Source organism: Strix uralensis, chromosome 4 (assembly GCF_047716275.1).
Source record: "Strix uralensis isolate ZFMK-TIS-50842 chromosome 4, bStrUra1, whole genome shotgun sequence".
Taxonomy (NCBI): domain Eukaryota; kingdom Metazoa; phylum Chordata; class Aves; order Strigiformes; family Strigidae; genus Strix; species Strix uralensis.
Genome location: NC_133975.1, coordinates 67,338,108 through 67,356,783, shown reverse-complemented (window position 1 = coordinate 67,356,783; position 18,676 = coordinate 67,338,108). Strand labels below are relative to the sequence as shown.

Genomic DNA, 18,676 nt, shown 5'->3' with positions numbered 1-18,676 from the left:
GGGGCCCCGCCCCGCCCAGGGGCGGAGGCTCGGCGGGGGCGGGCCTGGGGGCGGGGCGGGGCGAAAGGGAGGGGCGGGGGCGGGGCAGTCCATCTGCCGCTGGGTCCTAGAGCCCGCCCGCCCGCTCCCCAGCAGCGCCGAGGACGGTGCGGGCAAACCCCGACTGCCTTTGAGTCGCGGTTTGGGGGCGGGAAGGGCAGCGCACGGGGGACCCCTGCGGCCGGGGCAGAGCGCAAGGCCGCGGTGCACCACCCCGAGCCCCGCAGTCCTTGCCCCGCTGCTCGGCCCAGCGCAGGCGCACCCCTCCCGCCGCCCGGCACCGCGCAGGCGCCGCCGCCGGTAGCGCTGTCATGGCGGAGAAGGTGCAGAAGAGGTGAGTCCCGGTGTCGTCCCTACACACCTCCCCACCCCCCGGGACGCGGCGGGGTTCCCGCCGTTTCTCCCTCCCCGCATCTCCGCCCGCTCCCCTCGGCGGGTCCCGCCCTAACACCCCCCGCCGCGCGCACCCCAGCCGTTCCCTCACAGAGCCCCGTCCCTTCCCGCAGCGTGAAGATCGCGCCGGGGGCCGTGGTGTGCGTGGAGAGCGAGATCCGCGGGGACGTGACCATCGGTAAGACCCCCCCCGCCCACCCGGGGGTGCTGCTGTGGGCGTCGGGGCCGGCCGTGGGTTGACGTGGGGCTGTTGCTCTCGGCAGGGCCCAGGACCGTGATCCACCCCAAGGCCAGGATCATCGCCGAAGCCGGGCCCATCGTCATCGGGGAAGGCAACCTGATCGAGGAGCAGGCCCTCATCATAAATGGGTCAGTAAGAAGCTGGACGGCACGCACAGGGCTCTCCAAGGGGGGTCGTTTCCCAGCCCAGCATCTCATTTTAGGGCAGCCAACACCGCTAATCCTCCTGGCACAGCAAAATGAACTTCTGTGCTTTTGTCTATGCTTGTGGCACTATGGCTGGGGAAGAAGTCATCTCTCTGTGAATCCTTCTCCTGCTGACAGAGAAGCATCATAGTCCTGAGAGTGAGAGACCCTGTGCAAGAGCAAGCAGCCTCGCAACCCCAACAGTCTGGTTGGATTGGATGCGATATACGTGGTTCCCACAAAATTGAGCTGCCAAACAGGACAGTATCTTTGTGATCTCAAAACTTGAAATACATTCTTCCGTCTTTGCAGGTATCCAGAAAATATTACGCCAGAAACTGAAGAGGTGGAGCCCAAACCAATGGTCATTGGCACCAACAATGTTTTTGAAGTTGGATGTTGTATCCTTGCTGCGCAGTGAGACAGACCCTCTGATACACCGTACTTTTGGGTCGGTACAAGGGGAAGCATGTGTGGGCTCTCTCAGCGTTTAAACAGCCCAGGGCTATTTAAGGTGCAGCGTGTTGGTTTGAAAACATCATCGGGGTTTACTTTTTGAAATAAAAGCAAAACATTTTACAGTTTTCTTTAACAAGGACCTGTAGACTCCCAAGCAATGAAGGTGGGAGATAACAACGTCATCGAATCCAAAGGTAAGTCTCGGCTTATCATCTTGGCCCTTGTGAGATTTTGCTCTTGTAGATGCTGGGAACAGCGGAGGCTCACATGGTGTTGTCTTGCTGTAGCTGAGGCCAAACCACAGCTTGTCACAAAGCTGTCATTTTCACACAGAACCCACGAGTGTTACTGCCTTGGTGGGAGCTGGGCTGGGCTGGCTCTGGCTCCTGGCACTGAGCAGCTGGTGGTGTTGGTGTTTGGTGCTGCGGGGTTTAACCACACCCCGAGCACGACTCTCAGGGGTTCCTCTCTCTCTGGCAGCATTTGTTGGCAGGAACGTGATCCTGACGAGTGGCTGCATCATCGGGGCATGCTGCAACATCAACACCTACGAGGTGATTCCCGAAAACACCGTCATCTACGGGGCTGACTGCCTCCGCCGCGTCCAGACCGAGCGGCCGCAGGTGGGTGTGACACGCGGGGGACACACTGTCACCCTCCCGTCCTCTGCAGGCCACCCTTGCTGTGATGGCAGGGCCGCTGCCTGACCTCCCTTACCTCTGTTCCCAGCCCCAGACGCTGCAGCTGGATTTCCTGATGAAGATCTTGCCAAACTACCATCACCTAAAGAAGACGATGAAGGCCACGTCCACTCCTGTCAAGAGCTGAGCTCCTTGTGCTAACTCTACTGTACGTGCTTCTTTTGGGGAATAAAATGTCGCCTGCTCTTCTGCCAAGGGGGGACCGCAGTCCTTTCTGGGCAAGGTGAGGCCGCAGGGTGCTGCGCCCTGGTCATACAGGGGCTGACATGGCCGCCTTCCCCTTCCCTCACCTCGGGGTGGGTGTCCCTGTCCCTCGGGGGCTGTCCCAGTCCTTCCCCAGCCTGCCGGCAGAGGGGGATGGCCCCACGCCGGGGGACAGCCAGGCTCATCGGAGGAAGGGGTGTCCTGGCCCCGCACCCCCAAATCCCTGCGGGTCGTGGGGTGGGAAATGCTCCAGTGCTGCTGCCACCCTCTTGGCCCCTGAAAGCTGCCTCTGGCTTAGCTTCCCCCTCCCAGAGCGGCACTGAAGCTCCTCCGCGCGTCAGCCGTTCTGGTGAGCTTCGGCTGTGTCCCCGCTTCCCAGCCGGCCCCAGGGATGTTGTTTACAACTTCCCCTTCTATCCTCCTACAACGCAGCCCGTTTTGTCTCAGCGCGGAAGGAAATTGACGTTGGAGCAGAAGTTCCTGTAGGAAAGAGAGAGAGGAGAGATGATCAGCAGCCGCCCACAGATGAAGCCTGAACACCAGCTGGGCTGCAGGCCGCGGGGTTTTGGTTTGGGACCAGGGGTTTCAGGTGGGACAGACCAAGGCACAAAAGCGATGCAGCACCCACCAGAGCCGATCGAATTTTCTCCCCGAGTTCAGCTGCAGGGATGTCAAAAATAAAAACCCGCAGTTTTTTGGCTTTGTGAATCCAACCTGGAGCCCTGCAGCTCTTCCCCAAAGCCAAGCCCAAATGAGGGCTGCGGATATTGTCCCAGCTGCTGCCGCCTCTCCGGCCCACCCCAGGAGCCCCAGCCAAAGCTTTTTCTGGAGATGCCCACGGAGGGGGAAAACATATCTCTCTTCTCCAACTTCTCCCCTTGCCCAGAGATAAGGCAATCTTTTGCTGGGAATTTACCCCAAAAGCAAGAGGCTCCCGTTTGGGTAACTAGATCAGTCCCTGCTCTTTAGATTCCCTCTCCAGGCTGCCTGCCCTGGCAGCCAGCCACTTCCCGCTCCCCCAGATCCCGCTGGCCCGGCTCCTGTCCACCTCCCTCCCAGCATGAGAGGTTCTGCTCTGTAAATCACCGCTGCTGGCAGCCTGGAAACCCTCCGCTCTGAGCCGGCGGCAGGGCTCAGTCCGTGTGGGCAGCTGCCTGTAGATCTGTTTTGGCCACTGAGTCGTGGAAAGGCGAGCCGTGACCTTAAACGCCCGTTTGCTACGAGCCCTCCGCCACGGGCAGGATGTCCTCGGTGTCACCTCTGGTCCCCATATAGTGTGTGCAGGCAGCATCTGCTCTGGATGCGGCCGCTGGTGAAACGTTTTTCACCCCAAGGGTCCCATCACGCTGCTCTGGAGCTGAGTACAGCCCTGCAGGACCACAGTCCTGTCTGTGTGGGATGTGACAGGGCTGGGGTCAGCCCAAAAGCAAGATATAAAATGAAGTGAGGAGGGGGCAAGGCCCAGTTCAGGCTCACCTAAAACCCAGCCTAAGCAGGGAGTGGGGTGGGAGCCTAAATGCAGCTATGGTCTGGGTGGGGAGGGGGTGTGGGTGGCCCAGAGCCCAGGTGGGGCTGGTTGGGGTGATGAGCCCCCACCACTTCGCCACAGCGGGGACCCTTCCTCTAATGTCACCTCCCTCCCACCACAGCCAGCCTCCGGTGCCCCTCTCCCTGTCCCACAGCCAGCCGCACCCCTGTGTCCCCCCTCCTGTGCCCTGTGTCCCCAACACTGTCCCCTCCTCTGCTCCGCAGCCCTGCTGCAGCCCTGTCCATGGGACTGTGTCCTGCGTCCCCAGACTTGTGTCTTATGACCCCAAAACTGGGTCCCATCTCCCCAGCCTTGAGCTGTGTCTCCAGCTTTGTGCCCTGTGTCCCCAGGACTGTGTCCATCTCCCCAGCCTTGTCCTGTGTCCCCAGTCCTGTATCTGGAGTCCCCAGTCTTGTGTCCTGTGTCCCCAGGACTGTGTCCATCTCCCCAGCCTCATGTCCCTGGGACTGTGTCCCATGTCCCCAGCCTTCTGTCCCATGTTCCCAGCCTTGTGTCCTGCATCCCCTACCCTGCATCCACTGTCCCCAGCCTGTGTCCTGTGTCCCTGGGACTGTGTCCTGTGTCCCCAACCCTGTGTCCTAGACTGTCCCCCATGTCCCCAGCCTTCCATCTCGTGTCCCCCGCCCTGCATCACACATCTCATCTCCCACATTCCGTGTCCATGACCCCGTGTCCCACGTCCCCAGCCGTCCCCTCTCCCGCCACCCCCGCGCCCCTCCATCACTCCCTCGTCCCCCCGGCTCCCTCCGGCCGCCTCCTCCCCGTTCCTCCCCCGGCCCCGGCCCCCGCCCCGTCCCTCCCCCGGTCCCCACCGCCCCGCCCCGGCCCCCCCGCTGCCCGCCGCCGGCCAGCCTTCCGCACCGCCCGCCCCGGACGCGGCTGCCGCCGGCGGGACGAGGAGCCTGGCCGGACGCACCATGAGCAGCCTCCCCGCCGACCGGGAGGGCGGCCCCGCCGACACCGGCCTGCCTGAGGAGGAGGTAGCGGGAGCGGGGGGGGGTCGGGGGTTTCGGGGGGGCGGGGGGGTTTGTTTCCGGCGTCTCCCCCCACCCCACCCCCCCCCACCCCCCCCGCGATCCCCGGGGCTGCGCCCCGCGGGTGCCCACGCACCCCGCGCGGGGGGTGGGGCCGCGCCGGGGGGGTCCCGTCGGTTTTCCCGACCCCAGGTACCCGGGGCTGCTCGCGGGGCGGGGGGGGAAACACACGAACGGCGGGCAGCGCATCTCCCGCTCCCGGGGACACCCACACCCCCCCCGGCGGGGCCACCGCATCCCCCCGGGTCTCCCCGCAAACACTCCTCCGCCTCCCCGGGGAAGCCCTCCGGGCGCAGGGGAGCCCCACTCAAGACATGCAGCTCCCCGGGGGGCGGGGGGGGCAAAACAGCCTCACCCCCAGCGCCCGGGGCCGGTGCTGGGCGCTGCCGGGGTGGCTTGTGGGGGTGACAGTGACGGTGGGTACCACGCGTCCAGCAAGACTTCGCGTCTCTCACCCCAAAGATGTACGAAACGCTCTCGTCCCCACGGGAGACAAACCCCACGCCCCGCCACGGAGACGAGAGCGGGATTTCTCCCTTGCAGCCGCCAAGTTCCTGGTTTTGCCCATGACCTTGAGATGGGAATTTGGACTTTGGGAGGGTGAGAGCAGGCAGATAGTATCTCCTCCTCGCCTTTCACCCGCTGGGCTGCTCTGGCACGTCCTTACCGGCCTCTCGGTGGGGTCTCTGCTCGATCCACAACGTCGGGATGCGCCACAGCTCCGCTCACCTGCCTTGATTTTTTTATTCCAGAGGCGGTTTCAGCCTGAAACTTACCAAAGTTTTCCCAAACCGTGCCAATAATGGGGAATTCTTCCGCTGGCGGCGTCCCCGGGTGCAGGGCAGATGATGCTGCCAGGTCCTTGGGGGGGATACGGCGATGTGGCTCAGACAGGCATGGCGGTGGGAGATGCCCATGGGGGCCTGTTGCCTTTCGCAGTGGCGTGGCACATGCTGCCCTGGCGAAGGGTGACCCTCGCCCTGCTCCCAGCTGGATCTGGGGGGCGAGGGGCCAGCCATCGCACTGCTGGCCCTTGGGGACCTCCTGACCTTGTGATGCAGCTCTGCCCAGGGGGGATGGTGGACATGAGGAGCTCCTGGAGGGGACAGCTGTGAGATGCCAGGGTCCCCTGCCATGCCAGGGATGTGTTAGGAGGGCGATGGCCGCTCGTGCTTGCATACCGGGCTCCTCTGGTGCCAGGCAGGTATTTTCCCCGCACAAGTTTTTGCCAGCCCTGGCTGGAAGAGCTGGTGCTGTTGAGTGTTTGCTTAAGCACAGGGAAAGGGGGTTGCCCAGCTATTGCGCCCTCCCCGGGGCTTGCCTTCCAGCCTCGTATCCCCCCAAAAAAGAGGGAGAAGCAGGACCCATCCTGGGGAGGTCAATCAGGCTGCTGCCAGGTGGGACAAGTCCCAGCTTTGGCCCCGCTCCTCCTGCCTCCTCCCCAGGCTGGCAGGAGTCCTGCTGCTTGCTCCTGGCACCCCAGGGTGGCCTCCTCGTCCCCCTCACCTCCCCACACCGGGAGGGACCCTCCCCGGTGCGGGGGAGCTGTTTGCTGGGGGGGGTTCCCAACAGAGGAGTCTGTCAGGGGGGAGGCAGAACAATTTGGAAAGGAGGTCACGTCACTTCAGCCGGGCGAGAACGGCACGTAAAAGGCTCGACGGAGGCCTTATTTGGTAGCAGAGCGGCTCCGGAGAGCCCGGCTCGTGGCCCTCGTCCCTATCCCATGCCAGATCCATCATCCCAGGAGACTGGGGTGTGGGGAGGCGACCCCAGGGACAGTTTCTGGGGAGAAGGTGCCCAGTGAATGGATAAGCTTTGCCCCCATGACCCTTGCGTCGCATCCCCCCAAGCTCCTGCTTCCTTTCCTCCTTTAAGTGCGGGGTCTGGAGGGTTTGGGAACAAGCCCCGGGCAGGACACAGCCGTGCGTGACCCCCACCCGTGCCCGCCGCTCCTCTGCTCTGTTGCAATCCCCCATCTGCTCCCTTGGCTTCTCACTGGCTTTTCCTCCGCCGCTTCCTCGTTCCAGCCCCGGCAGCTCCGGACTCGCTCTTCCCCAAGGGCTGCTCTTCTCCTCCCGTCCTCCACCGGATGTTTGGCTACTGGTTTGGAGAAATGGCTATGGGTGGCAGGGCTGGAGGCTGAGCCTAGTCCTCCCGCATCCCAGGGGCGGAGGAGCCAGCATCCCTCGGCCTCAGACTTGTTTATGTCAGGGAGTTTTGCGGGTTGATGGCGTGCGTACACACAGCCCGGGAATCTAAACCCAGCTGAGGAGGACGCTCCATTAGCAGAGAGAGTATTTACGCAAGGACTAATCCCGCCGCGGGGGAGGCAGCACCCCACTTTGCCGGGGAGGCGGGGGGAAGCTCCGCTTGCCCTGTTTTATGGCTCGATCGCAGCCCCGTGCCATCGCCTTCCTGCTCCCGCTGGGCTCCGGCTGCCCGGCGGTGCCTCCCCGGCGGCGGGCAGTCAAGCGGCTAATCGGCTGGTGGAGAATTAAAAGCGAGCCCCTGCTGAAAGGTGGCGGACGGGGAGCTGGGGCTGAAGGAGGCGATTAAATGCCTTGTGAATGAATCACCCGGACGCCTTCTGCCTCTCCCCTCCGGCCCCCGGCCTGTTAACGTTTACTGGGGGTGGTTTGCACAGGGGCAAGGGAGCGTGACCATGCCGGTGGGGCACCCGGCATCCCTCAGGGCACCCAGCATCTGATGGGGGTCCAAGGCAGGCAAATGCCTCCCTGGTTCCTGCTTACCTTCAGGAGACAAACCTGGCTTGTGGCTTCATGTGAGGGAGAGGAGGAGGAGGGCTGCCTGCACTCCGCCATGGACCTCCCCAAGCTGGGGCCATCCTTGAACCGTGGTCTGGAGACCCCAGTCACCTCTTGGCCCAGGTCCCCACCTCTCCTTGCGTGTCCCCAGCCCTGACCGTCCCAGCAAACCCCCCTGTCCCGACCTTCTCCAGCACCCCTTAAACTGGCCCCAGATGGGACATGGTATTTTGGGGACAGCAGAAGGTGATGGTGGACACAGAAGAGCAGAGTTGAGAGGGACAGGCCAGAAGCAGGATGGAGATGGCTTCCTAGGGAGAGGAGAGTAGCAGAGGCTAAGAGAAGATGTTCTGTGGGGACAATAAAAGCCAGAAGGGGACAAACCAGGAGCAAGGTGGCAGAGTTGGGATCCAGCGGCCCTGGCAAATCTGGGAGCTGTGGGGCACAGCAGCAGGAGCAGGGGAGGACTGTGGCAAGGGGACTTTGTTTGTGTGCTCCTTGTGCAGTCCCGTAGCTGTCATCTCTCCTGAAGGAAATCAATGTGGTTGTCACCTGCAAGGTCCTGCACCCATGGCCAGCAGCTTCCTGGAGCAAACATCAGCACTTCTAACCTGGAAGAAACCTTTGGTTTCACTCCAAATTGTAACAAGAAGGAGAGATGGAGAAATGCTCCACCAAGAAGAAACTGAAAAATGCCTGCGCAGCAGAATTGAAACGAAACAGCTGGGGCTGTCCTAAACTGGGGGTCTCTGGGCTGCGGGAATCCCACTGCCATGCTCGAGCACTCTTTGCTAATCCTTGCTCTGGAGCTGTAGGTCTGGCCCTGTCTTGCAAGACATTTGGGAGCATATGTCTTGTCTGATCCACCTCCTAGAAGGGGTCATTTTTCTCTGTGGAAGAGCATATGCTTGCCTGCTGGCCGACAACTTATCTGATAAGGCTTTTTTTTCCCCCTCAAGGGCAGGATTCTGCCCTGGGAGTGTTTCTGGTAGAGGATGGAGGCTGAGCCCCTGGGATCTCTCAGCACAGGAAAGCCTGGAGCAGCTCCCTGCGGGCTGAAGCTCCTCTTCCATTTAAGGGCAGGAGTAATATTTCCGCCTAAAATCTTTCCCTTGGCAAAAGGATATCCGTCCAGCCTGCTGGGAATTATCCCCGAAGACTCTCCTTTTCTCTGCCAGTCCCACCTCATTTTAACATAGCCCTAATCCTCCCACCTGCTTGTTACCCAGCCCAGCAGAAGGATGCTGTTTATGCAGGACCTACTCAAACATCTCTGGCTGGGTATGCCAGCTCCCTGGCACCCTTCTGTGGGGTGCAGACAGGGAGCACCCATGACCTCATATCTCCTCCTTCCCTCCCTCCCTCCCTCCTGGCCCCAAAACATCCTTTTGGGGCTGGAAACCAGCTGGGGGATCCTTTGGAGCCCTTCTCCCTCTCTCACTCGCCGCTGTATAATTTTACAGTTTAAAACTTGGCCGACCCACGTTTGAACTTTCAAAGAAAACAAGTCATTACCGAAGAGAAGCCGTTCCTTTGCGAGGCTGAATTTCGGAGGGTTTTTCAGGGTCTTTTATCTCTCCCATCTCTCTGCCACACGGCTATGGGGCTAAATGATCTAGCAAGCTGGGCTTGTAGAGGTTTGGATTTCAGGCAAATTGGCAGCGGGTTCCCCTTGGAGCCGACTCTGACGCCTCTGGTGTTTCAGGCACTCCCGGGGGAGAGGAGAGGCGGGAGGCCAGTGTGCTGGGCAGGACCAGAGGCTCGAGGGATGATGGAGATGGGGGGGGGGGGGGCACACACCACGCAAGGATGCTCAGCCTCCTTGGGAGGCAAACCCAGCCGGGAGCTGGGATGTGTCTGGTGATCTGATTCCCCAGATAGCAGTCATGCTCAGGCGGACCTGTCTGAAGGGGAATATTCTTTTCCCTAGGAAAGGATAAATTTGCCTTCTATATGTCAAATTTCATGGATGCAAGTGAAGCTCCTCTGGATTAATCCCTCCCCAGGCCCTGCCAGAAGAAATTTGGGCAGCATCTCCACTGGGAGACTGTGCAGCATTGAACACCTTGGGATCCCCGCTCAGATAGGCAGAGAGCTGGCAGGGGTCCCCCAAGGCCCCTTGAGGGGGGGCTTCCAGCCGACCGTGTATGGTCCCAGTAGAGGGGCAGGCTACCGCAGCTGTGCCTAACTGCAGCCCTGGCTCAGGAAAGGGGGAGGACATGCCCACGCTGATCCCATCCAGCATGGAGCTCTCAGCATCCCTCTGGGCAAGGCCCTGCGCATCCTTTCCTGGCCGGAGCAGGGCTTGCTTTCTGAGAGGAGTCAAGCACCAAGCACGGGATGGCCATACTTTCATGGCTAGCTTGTTTTCTGGCAGCCCCTATGCATCCAGCGATGGGTGCCAGCAGCCATGGGTGCCAGCAGCGATGGGTATCACTTGGAGCTGTTGACACAAGGGCTATATGCAAACCGCCTCGAGTACCTTTTGTTATTTAATAGATATAGGTCAGCCAGAGGTTTTGTTACACAAAGCAGGAATGTTTGCTGCTCCCAGGCTGGGAGATGGGGTAGATAGCTTATCTGCAAGAGAAAGAAGAAATGTCAGCAGAAGAATAGGCCTGGGCTGGCTGTTTCACAGGGAGGCAGGGTGCCTGGCCAAAAAATAAAATAAATAAAAATAATCAAGGTTTTCCCCTCCTTCAGGTCAAATCTGTCAGCTTGGCACCAGGGGTGGGTGACCTTGGTCTAGCCCCTCCAGACAAGCTCTCACAATGCATTTGGGTGCCTGAAAAAATCAGCTACAGCTATCAAATCCCACAGATTACCTCCCAGTAAGATGCTATGAGAGCAGCAGGAGCTGGGCTGGCTCACAAGGAAGTCCGCAGCCGATGGGGACAGTAAGGCAGAGATTCCACTGACATGGGCACCATCCCTGGGTGCCGCAGGGAGAGCAGAGCTGCCAGGTGACAGCAGCCAGGGTCAGAGACACGCAGACACAGACACATGGACACACACACACCCCCAGCAAGGCCTCAGCCTTGCTAACTAACTAAGCAGCTCCTCCTGCAGTAAAGTCTGAGCCTAAATACAGTGCAAGGGCCATGGGCAGGGTATGTGGGTGGGGGGGCCCAGGTGGCACTGGTTGGGGCCATCATCGGCCCCAGGTTCCTGTGGGGCCCTGGCTATCGGTCACCAAAGTGTTTGGATGACATTTTGGGGATGAGGAGAGGGGGACGGGCAGCAGATCCAGCTGTTGGTCTCCTGCCCCACATCGCTCCCCCAGTTACAAGCTGGTTGTAAAGCAAAACTGTCTGGGCACAGATCTTGCCCAGGTGGGGTTTGCCCATCCCCAAGGAGACCCACATCCCCCCTCAGGGTCAGTGGAAGCAGTGTTTTTGTGAGCCACTCCAGCTTTGAGGATGCTGCACCACGGCAAACATTAGATCCACCCAAAAAGAGTCAAAAAAACCTTAAAAGGTGACTTTTATAAATCGGGGACAGGCTGCTTAAAATCAGCCTCTTCCAAAACAGGACCATTCCTCCAAGAGGAAGAGTTGGGGTTTGCTTCTCCTGGTCCTTAATGAGCTGCTGCAGTTAAACAGAGACAACAGGCATTGTCTGCAGAGTAAGGGCTCTGCTGGGGATGCCAGGAGAGAGCCTGTTTGCCAGACGGGGGTGGGAAAGTGCTGGGATGCTGGCAGACTTTTCCACCCGGAGAGCACTCAGTGCGGTGAGGACAGGTCTCAGTTATCTTTCCGTGGTGTCTCAGCAGCTTGCTCTGTGGTCACCCAAAGGATGGGGATGCCTCTCTCCAAACTGCTACGTCCCCCTAGTGTGGCTTAAGGCTTTTAGCTGCCCATGAGGTTCCCCTCGGGCTGGCATTGTCCCTCTGGTGTGCCACCACCTAAGGCTGCAGGAGGTGTGGGGTATCCCCAAGTTAGGGATGAGGGAGGGTCCCCAGGAACTTCCTTTCTTCTTTTCTAGGTGAGGACGCTTTTCGTCAGCGGGTTGCCGCTGGACATCAAGCCCCGTGAACTTTACCTGCTCTTCAGGCCCTTTAAGGTACCAGACTGGGGACAGGAAAGGGGGGCTGGAAGCATGGGGCTGACCCCCTGCCCCATCCCCATGGCCCCACCAACCTTGGTAGGATCTGGTTTCCCCCCAAAATTCTAATTTGGGCATTTTATTCACAGAAACAAGTTTCTGCACCTTTTTGCCCCAGTAAGCCATAGGAAAGTGTCACTGGGCGCTTTGATTGCACTGGCATTTTAATTGCACGTTGACTTGCACCCCATTTAGCAGCAGAAGAGTGTTGGCTGCAAACCCTTCCAGTCTCTTCACCCTGCCAGACCTGCAGCTCAGAACTCATCTCTTTTCAAACACATTATCAGGCATTCAGCATCCCTACAAAAATCTAGCAGCAACGAGTCCCCATGCTGGTGCTGAGCCTTGGCAAGCTCCCCCTGTGCCCACCTGATGCCCCCCAGTCATAGGGCTGCTGGGTGATGGATGCAGAAGGTTTCCCTCTCCAAGGGGCGGATGAATTGCAGGGATCTCCACCAAACATCCTTTTTTATTCTTTTCTTGCAGGGGTACGAAGGGTCTCTCATCAAACTCACCTCCAAGCAGGTAGGAGCTGCTCAAAACAGGCTGAGCATCCCACGCCATGCTCCCACCCTCCCCCCCATGCTCCCACCCTCCCCCGGCACCGCCAGTCCCCGGGGCGGGGGGGTCCTCCCTCTGCTCCCTGCCAGTCTGATTGATGGTGCCTCCTCTCCTTCCTCCGCAGCCCGTGGGCTTTGTCAGCTTCGACAGCCGCTCCGAAGCAGAGGCGGCGAAGAACGCACTGAACGTGAGTGCGCCTAACCTCTCCATTTTTTCGGGATTTTTTTCCCCTCATTTCCCCATGCCTGGATACTCCAAATTTCTCCATCCCAGGAACATGCGTCTCCCGCACCAGCTGGCCCCACTGCATCCCCATCCCTCCAGCCAATCTCCATCTGCATCCCCCCTCCTGGAGGGCTGTATCCCTTTTGCCTTTCCCAGGGCCATCCGGGAGGGCTTGAACCCTCAGGATTAGAGCCTTAGATGTGAATCAGCGAGAGACACCTTTCCCAGCCTCTCCAGTTTCTTCAGTGGGAAAAATCCCAACTAAAGCTGCAAAAGAAAAAGCAGCTTTTTCCTTTAGCAGCTCCCTCCTACCTCTGCAGTTAACCTCCTGAAAACAGTCACGGGGAGAACCGCGTGGAGCCTGTTCTCCAATTCCTCCCCGGGTTTTGATTTGTTGTTTTTTTTTTTTTCCTTGTCTTCATTTTCAATGTAAAACTTTTTTTTTGGCTCCACTAATCCCTCTGGATAAGAGTTCGGCCTTGCGGGATGCCGACTGCCAAATATGGTGCCGATGCTAAAGATGCCGGAGGAATGCGAGCTGCCTCGGGGCCCGGCAAATTAGCTCATTTCAAGGCTGGAAGTTGAAAAAAAAATAAATAATTGTGAGTTATTTTTGCTGCGGGGCTGGCACGCGGCAGTGCTTGCCCACCCGCCGTGCCTCCTTCCCTCCTGCAGGGCATCCGCTTCGACCCCGAGATCCCCCAGACACTGCGGCTGGAGTTTGCCAAGGCGAACACCAAGATGGCCAAGAGCAAGTTGGTGGGCACCCCCAACCCCAGCACGCCTCTCCCCACCACTGTACCTCAGTTCATCGCCCGGGAGCCCTGTAAGTACCAGCTCTGGCTCTCCCGAGGGAGCCCCGCGCAGTTCCCCCCGACCTGCCACCACGGCAGTGCCAGCGGTTTTTCGGGGGGCAGGCATGGGGGTTGCCCCCATCCTCATTTGCCTCAGGAAAACACCTTATTCAGGCAGTTGAATGTTGCGCAGAGATTATGGGTGGAAGGAACGATGCCAGGCCCCCAGAGTGGCATGCTAGAGGGAGCAGGGATGCTGCAGGGGGGTGGTGATGGGGAACACCAGGTCCAATTGGAAGCAGCAGCATGTGGTGGCATTTGCCAGCTGGTGGCCAAGGGTCCTCAAAGGTGGCTTGCCCATGCTGGAGAGGACCCAGGGGCAGGTGACAGCCAGCTCGGCACAGCACATAGGAGCGGGACGATCCCGTGGTGCTGCTTCACCACGCCGGGGAGTTGCTGAGTCGTGGTTGGGGGTCTCGGCGGAGACCTTGGCAATGTCGCGCCGTACTTGTTTCCACTACTGGAAGAGCATTTCTCGTGCGGATGCTGGTTCTTCTCCTTGCTGCTGCACACAGGCATGAGCCATACACTCTCCCTTGTGCCTGCCGACGCTGGATCCCTGGGGTAATTAAACCTCTCAGAGACAACAAGCCCAGCCCAGCCTCCCCTGGCAACGCATCCAGCCCCACAGCATCGCTTGCGGCCGGCTGAGCTGTGTTGGCTTTGTGGGTCGGCTCTTGCCGGTGGCACTGGCACGCTGCACTTCTCCGGGGGAAGCTCTGCTCCTGCTCCCACCCGCTCTGGGGGGAGAAGGACCAGCTGTGCTGTTGAGCAGTGCGTGGCATGGCGTGGGCCGCGGCCCGTCGGTCGCTGTTAACTCTCCTTCTTCTTTTCTTGCAGATGAGCTCACAGTGCCTGCACTTTACCCCAGTAGCCCTGAAGTGTGGGGGCCGTACCCTCTGTACCCAGCGGAGTTAGCACCTGCTCTACCTCCTCCTGCTTTCACCTATCCCGCTTCGCTGCACGCCCAGGTAATTCAGACCCATCTGCCACCACTGCACTCACCCTCCCACCTGCCCCGGACCCCCCCTTCCCCCTGGTGCTCACCGCACCACTAACCTCTGCCCGGCTAACAGGCACTCACTGCCCCCTCCCTGAGATTTTAGGGATGGCACCCAAACCCAGCTGAGCGCTGGCAGCGGGCAGCGCCTGCCTCTCCCCAAACACCTCTCTCTGCCTTCCTACCTTCACTCTCGCCCACGCCAGTGGCAGGCGGGGAGGGAGGGATGGGGGATGCTCGCCGGTGCTGGACCATCCCCATCGCTCCTGGCACCCAACGACCCATCCGGCTGCTGGCATGGTGCAACACGGGGGCTGCTGAGCCCCTGGCCGCCCCTTGAGCATCACTGGGATGCGGCTTGCCCGACGCGGGGCATGAAGCAAAGCAACTCTGATGGGAGGAGAGGGCAAGCGAAGCGCAAATGGAGGACCCATCTTTTATTGACGAGGCGCTCTCTTGTCACAAGCGCTTTTCTGCTGGCTGCCACTGCTGGTGGCAGCACGTGGCTGTTAAAAATTAACTACCCGCCCCAGGAGAGGAGAAGGGAAAAGAAGAGAAGAAGTGGAAATGGAGGTGGCGGAGGATTTCTTTGTAGTGCCAGCCTTCGGGATGTTTCCCAGAGCAGCATCACAGGGATACCAGGAAGAGACGTGCACTATGAGGGGAGGAACGGGCAGCTGCCTCCTCAGCAGCCACGCCGGACATCATCCCAGTTCTCGCTCCTCACCGCCGGCTCTGGCTTGGCCGTGAGCAGGAGGAAACGAGCACACGGAAACAGATTTGCCAGATAAGCTGCATCCGAAAGGCTTTTGGCCCTGGCCCGCCGGGATTGAGCCGGGTTGTCTGGAGCTGCCATCACTGGGAGCTGGAGGCAGCCAGGGACTGGCTTGAGTGGGAGGGTGAGGAAAAGCGCTTGGCGTACAAACCAGCTACAGCCTTTGGATGAAACTCCAGCTTTTCAGGCCCTGCTGTTTATAGGAAGAGCGGTGGTAAATATTATTGCAGCTACATACTTGCCTTGTCAAATAACCGCTAACAGGCAGCACCTGCGCTGCTTGGGGGGCTGGGGAAATGGCCAGCAAAGGAAATGGAGGCGTGAAGAGGCTCCGAGGGCCCTCCGGGAAAACCCAGGTTGAGACCTGATGCTAGACAGTGTTAGAAGAAATATTACCTGCCGTGGTTATAGAGCCAGTGTGGTGGGGAGGATGGTGGTGGCACTTTCCCCCTTGCCCTGGGGTACTGCAGCAAAGCACGCAGCGCTCCCGTGCTGGGGGCCGCAGCCTATCCCTGTCCCCCCGCATGGCTGCCAGCATTGCGGGTTGGGTGGGGCGTGTTGAAGAGGGGTGCCACCACCTAAACTAGAGCTGCTCGCTGCAGGGTGGCCTCCCTGGCTGGGTCCTGCAGAGAGTGGCGGGACCAGGAACCTCGGGACAGTGGGGCTGACGTGGCGTTATCCAGCAGAGCACTGAGCACCCACAGGCAGGCGCTGAGAGCCGCTGGGTTTTGGCACCTGACGTTTCCCCGTCTCACGTGGGCTTTGCAGGCATTAAGAGGGGATGAGCCCGCTGCCTGCGTGGTGGGACCACGGTGCTGCCGTCCCCACTTGGTCCTGCTGCAAGCAGCGATGCCGGGGTCCGCACTCGGCCCCTGCCAGTGTTACTGTCCGAACTGGAGCTGGGGTGGCTGTACTGTTTGCGTTTTGACCTCCCTCCACCCTGTGCCTGGGGAAGGCCAGGAAAGGGGAGCCCAGGGGCATCCTGCTCTTGCCAGGGTGGGCGGCCACCACCCCTCTCACCCTGTGCCCCTCTTCTCTTTGCAGATGCGCTGGCTCCCTCCCTCCGAGGCTGGTTCTCAGGGCTGGAAGTCCCGTCAGTTCTGCTGAATGCCGGGTGAGTGTCACGTCCTTGCTCCCGTCCTCCTGTGCTGGCATGGTGGGCTGGGGGCCACCTCCACCCCTACCCTGAGCTCCCCCCTCCACAACTCTCAGGGTCTCTGGCAGCTTAGGGTGGGTGGCCAGACCCTATGCCTGCGCTGGTGAGGCCACTTTCTGGCAGGCACCATAGGTCCAGGCACCCTCCTTGTCCCCAGGGAGGGGACGTCTCTGCCACCGTCCACCCCAAAGCTTTCCCAGATATCCCGGGGCAGGATGGAAAGGCAGGTTCAAGCTGTTGCAGCAGTGGAGGCTGCATGCCCCCGGGAGTGTAGCAATGGCATGGTCCTGCAAATGAAGGTGGCAGCAGGGCTGCTCAGCTGAAGACAACCTCCCCCCTCCCAGTGCAACGCAAACATCTCATTGAACCTTAATGAAAACTCTCCTGGCAGCCTGGGGTGGTGGGGCTGCCAAAATAAGACGCACGGCGTTATCAAGTGCCCAGTTTGATGACACCTAGGATGTCTTCAGATGGAAAAAGCCTTGCAAGATATGCTCTGCGAATAACTCAGCCTTGTGTGAATAAATAAAGAGGATTCAAATGGAAGAGGGGAAGGAGGCTCGGTTGATGCTGAGCATCGCTTGCCCTGTGATCCCAGCCTGCCCGGACCATCCCAGCTGCCATCCCCCCATGCTGCTGCTGCCTGCTGGGAAGCCTGCGCCACATCCACATCCACCTGTGGAGAAAGGATCCAAGGAGGTGGCGAGGCTCTGGCATCGGCTGCCCGTGCTCCCGTGCCACCGCTCTGCCCGGCCCCTGCAGCCCTGCGCCGTGGCCATGAGGCTCGCTCACACGGGGAGAGCAGGAGGACCAGCCGAGGCTGCAGCCGACCCAAGACTTGGATCCGCAAAGCATTTACTGGCTATTTTAAGCCCAGCAGATAAAAATAGGGAGCAGCGAGGATTTGGGAACCAGTGGTTCTTCCAAAATATGGAACGTGCCAATGTTTTCAGCTAAAATGTAAGCAGAGCCGTATTTGGGAAGGGGAGATGAGTGAATCCCTTGGAATAGATCCATCTGCCTGCAGCAACCCCGGTAGTTGCAATGGGTAAGGATGGGGGGTTGGGGACCCCCTGGCTCCCCACCAGGCTCCTCCAGCCAGGAAGGGCTACAACCCAGCCAGCCATGGGTTTTGCTGCCACCCTGGCTCTCCTGCCTGCATCCTGCCCATATTTGCCATGTGAAGCCCATCAGGGCAGGGTTAAGCTGCAAACTACCCCCCCTTAGGAAGCGCCAACCCTGGCCACTGCAAAATAACCTCTCCCCGCAGCACAGCGACCTCAGCCCCTGGCTGCCCCTGTCAGCACCCCTAACTCTCTACTGTGTCCTCCTGCAGGTCTCAGGTGTGTGATGGTGGCCTACAGTCAGTCTTGTGGGTATTAACGGAGTCTTCCAAGGCGGCTACTGGGTTGGCATGCTCTCCGCAAAACCACAGTGTGCTGGTAAGGCTGCAACACGATGCCTGGTTGTGCCAGGGGGATGCAGCCCCTGGGGCTTTGCTGCTTTGGGGAGGGGGTAGAGGGCTGAGGAAGCCAACGCCATGTCCCCGAGGAAAGGGGCAGCGAGGCGGGCACATCCCTGGGACTGATCCCTGCAGGGTGGTATCGCTGCTGCTGCTGCAGCACGGCGTGACCAAACCATGGCTCCGCCATTCCCGCGTTTATCGCTGTTATCTGGGGCGAGTTTCTACAGCCGAGGAATGCCTCTCGGCTTTGAATTACCCCCGGTAATCTCATCTCACTGCCGTCCTCGCTTCCTGCCTTGGATCAACAGAGACTGAATTCCTCTTTAAGTGCAAAATTCACCTCGGGACTTAACTCTCAGCTTCCCAAGCTGGTGCCTCCTCAAGTTAAAACCCCAGGGGCTACAGCCAGCGAGAGGAACAAACTGGGACCAGCGGGGTCGTTCTCCTCTGCCAGGCCCACCCTGGGGTGCTGACAGCCCCGGGTCTCCCCGCAAGCATTTCCCACCTTGCCCTTTCCCGGTTAAACAACTGTCCTTGGAGCACAGTGCCGGCACGGGCTGCTCTCTTCCATTTCCAAAACAACCCTCCCTCTCCCCTATGCTGTGGCACGGGAGCTTCCCCACAAAGGCAGAGAGATTAACCACAGCCCCTTTTCCGCTTTGCCTCAGCCCAAGATCACGGCTGCTTTTGCTGGGTTTTTTTAACACCTCTCTCTGTTGTTACAGGCTTGAAAAAAAAAAAAAAAAACACCTCACACAAGTTTGGATTCCTCCAAGACTTTCCCACAGCCTCTATCACACATCTGCTCTCCTAGAAGAAAAACGAAAAGCATAACTAGTAATAATATTTTCCTCTTTTACACTGTATATTTGTAAGAAAGAGTGTGTTACTTCTGAAAGCATGGTTTGACAGGCATTGCTGTAGTGTTTGAAAAGTCTTTTCAAACAGAACCATAGGAAAGCAGAC

At 59.6% G+C, this 18,676-nt stretch overlaps 2 protein-coding genes across 3 annotated transcripts; both read left to right on the top strand.

Annotated features, from left to right (window-relative positions):
* The first annotated feature begins 104 nt into the window (after window positions 1-104).
* On the top strand, window positions 105-2,213 carry DCTN6 (dynactin subunit 6). The gene is made up of 7 exons (XM_074867097.1): window positions 105-373; window positions 546-610; window positions 696-801; window positions 1,171-1,259; window positions 1,464-1,511; window positions 1,798-1,940; window positions 2,047-2,213. Exons 1-7 carry the CDS (start codon window positions 351-353, stop codon window positions 2,143-2,145), a joined length of 573 nt encoding a protein of 190 aa, XP_074723198.1. The 5' UTR covers window positions 105-350; the 3' UTR covers window positions 2,146-2,213.
* Window positions 2,214-4,634: 2,421 nt separating this feature from the next.
* On the top strand, window positions 4,635-18,456 carry RBPMS (RNA binding protein, mRNA processing factor). Of its 2 annotated transcripts, XR_012628775.1 has the most exons (9): window positions 4,635-4,751; window positions 11,555-11,632; window positions 12,161-12,199; window positions 12,360-12,422; window positions 13,136-13,286; window positions 14,155-14,285; window positions 16,134-16,203; window positions 17,582-17,687; window positions 18,436-18,456. XR_012628775.1 is itself a non-coding variant. In XM_074867096.1 (8 exons), exons 1-7 carry the CDS (start codon window positions 4,689-4,691, stop codon window positions 16,194-16,196), a joined length of 588 nt encoding a protein of 195 aa, XP_074723197.1. In that variant the 5' UTR covers window positions 4,635-4,688; the 3' UTR covers window positions 16,197-16,203; window positions 17,582-17,689. The 2 variants fall into 2 exon arrangements, 1 of the variants encoding a protein (XP_074723197.1); XM_074867096.1 differs by lacking the exon at window positions 18,436-18,456 and having other exon boundaries at window positions 17,582-17,689.
* The last annotated feature ends 220 nt before the right edge of the window (window positions 18,457-18,676 follow it).